Raw genomic sequence first — 1,332 nt, 5'->3', positions numbered from 1 at the left:
GAAACCCCATCCAAATTCAGAACACATTTCAAGGATTACAAGCATACTGTGGTCTAACCACTGAGATCCTATCGCTATTCTAGTTATTCAATGAAACATCCTGAATTGCACGTAGATGGCGCCATTCTCCCTGAGCAGCTAGTGGATTAGATCATTAGAGTCGTTTCCTGGCACTTTATGATCTGTAATTATTACACTGCAACCTATTTATAAAGTTGTTGGAAACTATTCTGGATTAAAAGTGTAAAGCCATTTCTCTTTGTCTTTTTTTACATTTTCCTAGTAAATCCAGTTATATGCACCAAGAGGTGGGAAACGAAGCCGTTTCATCTCCTTTGGTGGTTTTCCAGAATACATCTCCACCTGAGGGTGAGGGCGTGCCTGCTGAGGACGTGGCTAGGGAGAGCTCAGACTTGGGGACATTTAGTCTGAGATGAAATCTGCAATGGAGTGAGAGGCAACTCCAACAGGCCAGCTTTGTGTTACATAGTTCAGATTTAGAACATCTAAATTATACCATACCTTAATGTACAAGTCATACACGTCAGTGAAGAAGTTCTTAATTCCATCTTCTTGCCTTACATCATGGAGCATGATAAATCTCATATGTGCAACAGTTAAGGTATAAGGGTTTACAGTTAGGTTAGCTTTAGCTTAAAGAGAACATTGTGTGTGTTTGTGTGTGTTTTAAGATACAAGATAAACTACAAAATAAATTTCTCTTGGATTGCATCAGATGAACCTGTTTTATACATGTGCTGTGGTTTTAAAATTAATCCTGAAACAAGATGTTCTTGTGTGTGTGTCACAATAGCAGTGTTTCCATAGTTACTGGATCCTGAAGCCCCAGGATTCAGAGCCTGGCACTTAGGGGCCATCCCCGTGCTCCTCGTTGTGTACCCCACCATTCCGTGACAGGGCTCCACTGAACCGGTTTATAAGGATATGGCCAGCAGTCACAAATGCCGAGACAAACCACTCGTTGAATTTGTCCACCGTTTTCAGGTACATGTTGTTAGACAGCCACATGTTCTCATCTACGAGGTCGAGTGCGGCGTGGGCGATGAACTGGTTCAGGTGGCGGTGATCATCCTGGATGACATCGGGGACAGCCACAGATTAGCATGCTGCACCAAGGACACCAACCCCTCTCCATTGCTACAGATGATTTTCTTGTAGGCAGAAACATTTTCTGCTTTGATTTCTTTTATTATTGTCTAAATAAACCAAACCCACTGCTGTCAAGTTGATTTGGACTCCTAGCAGGCCGCTCGGACAGAGTAGAACTGCCCAATAGGGTTTCTGGGACTGGAAATCTTTACAGACACAGAA

The 1,332-nt window shown here is 42.8% G+C and overlaps 1 protein-coding gene across 2 annotated transcripts in view; it reads right to left on the bottom strand.

The window, feature by feature from the left end:
• TRAPPC2 (trafficking protein particle complex subunit 2) overlaps positions 1-1,332 on the bottom strand; it is a 13,413-nt gene that overhangs the window by 2,196 nt on the left and 9,885 nt on the right. For both annotated transcript variants that reach the window (XM_004709963.4, XM_045290736.1), the window contains exons 3-4: positions 948-1,092; positions 523-608 (exon numbers count right to left, since the gene is read on the bottom strand). In XM_004709963.4, coding sequence (XP_004710020.1) covers positions 523-608; positions 948-1,092 — 231 coding nt within the window. The remainder of the gene's footprint in view (positions 1-522; positions 609-947; positions 1,093-1,332) is intronic.

Source organism: Echinops telfairi, unplaced genomic scaffold (assembly GCF_000313985.2).
Source record: "Echinops telfairi isolate 266 unplaced genomic scaffold, ASM31398v2 ScPeMD7_53;HRSCAF=182, whole genome shotgun sequence".
Lineage (NCBI taxonomy): Eukaryota > Metazoa > Chordata > Mammalia > Afrosoricida > Tenrecidae > Echinops > Echinops telfairi.
The sequence above is the reverse complement of the archived record's forward strand: the minus strand, read 5'-3'. Positions and strand labels throughout refer to the sequence as shown.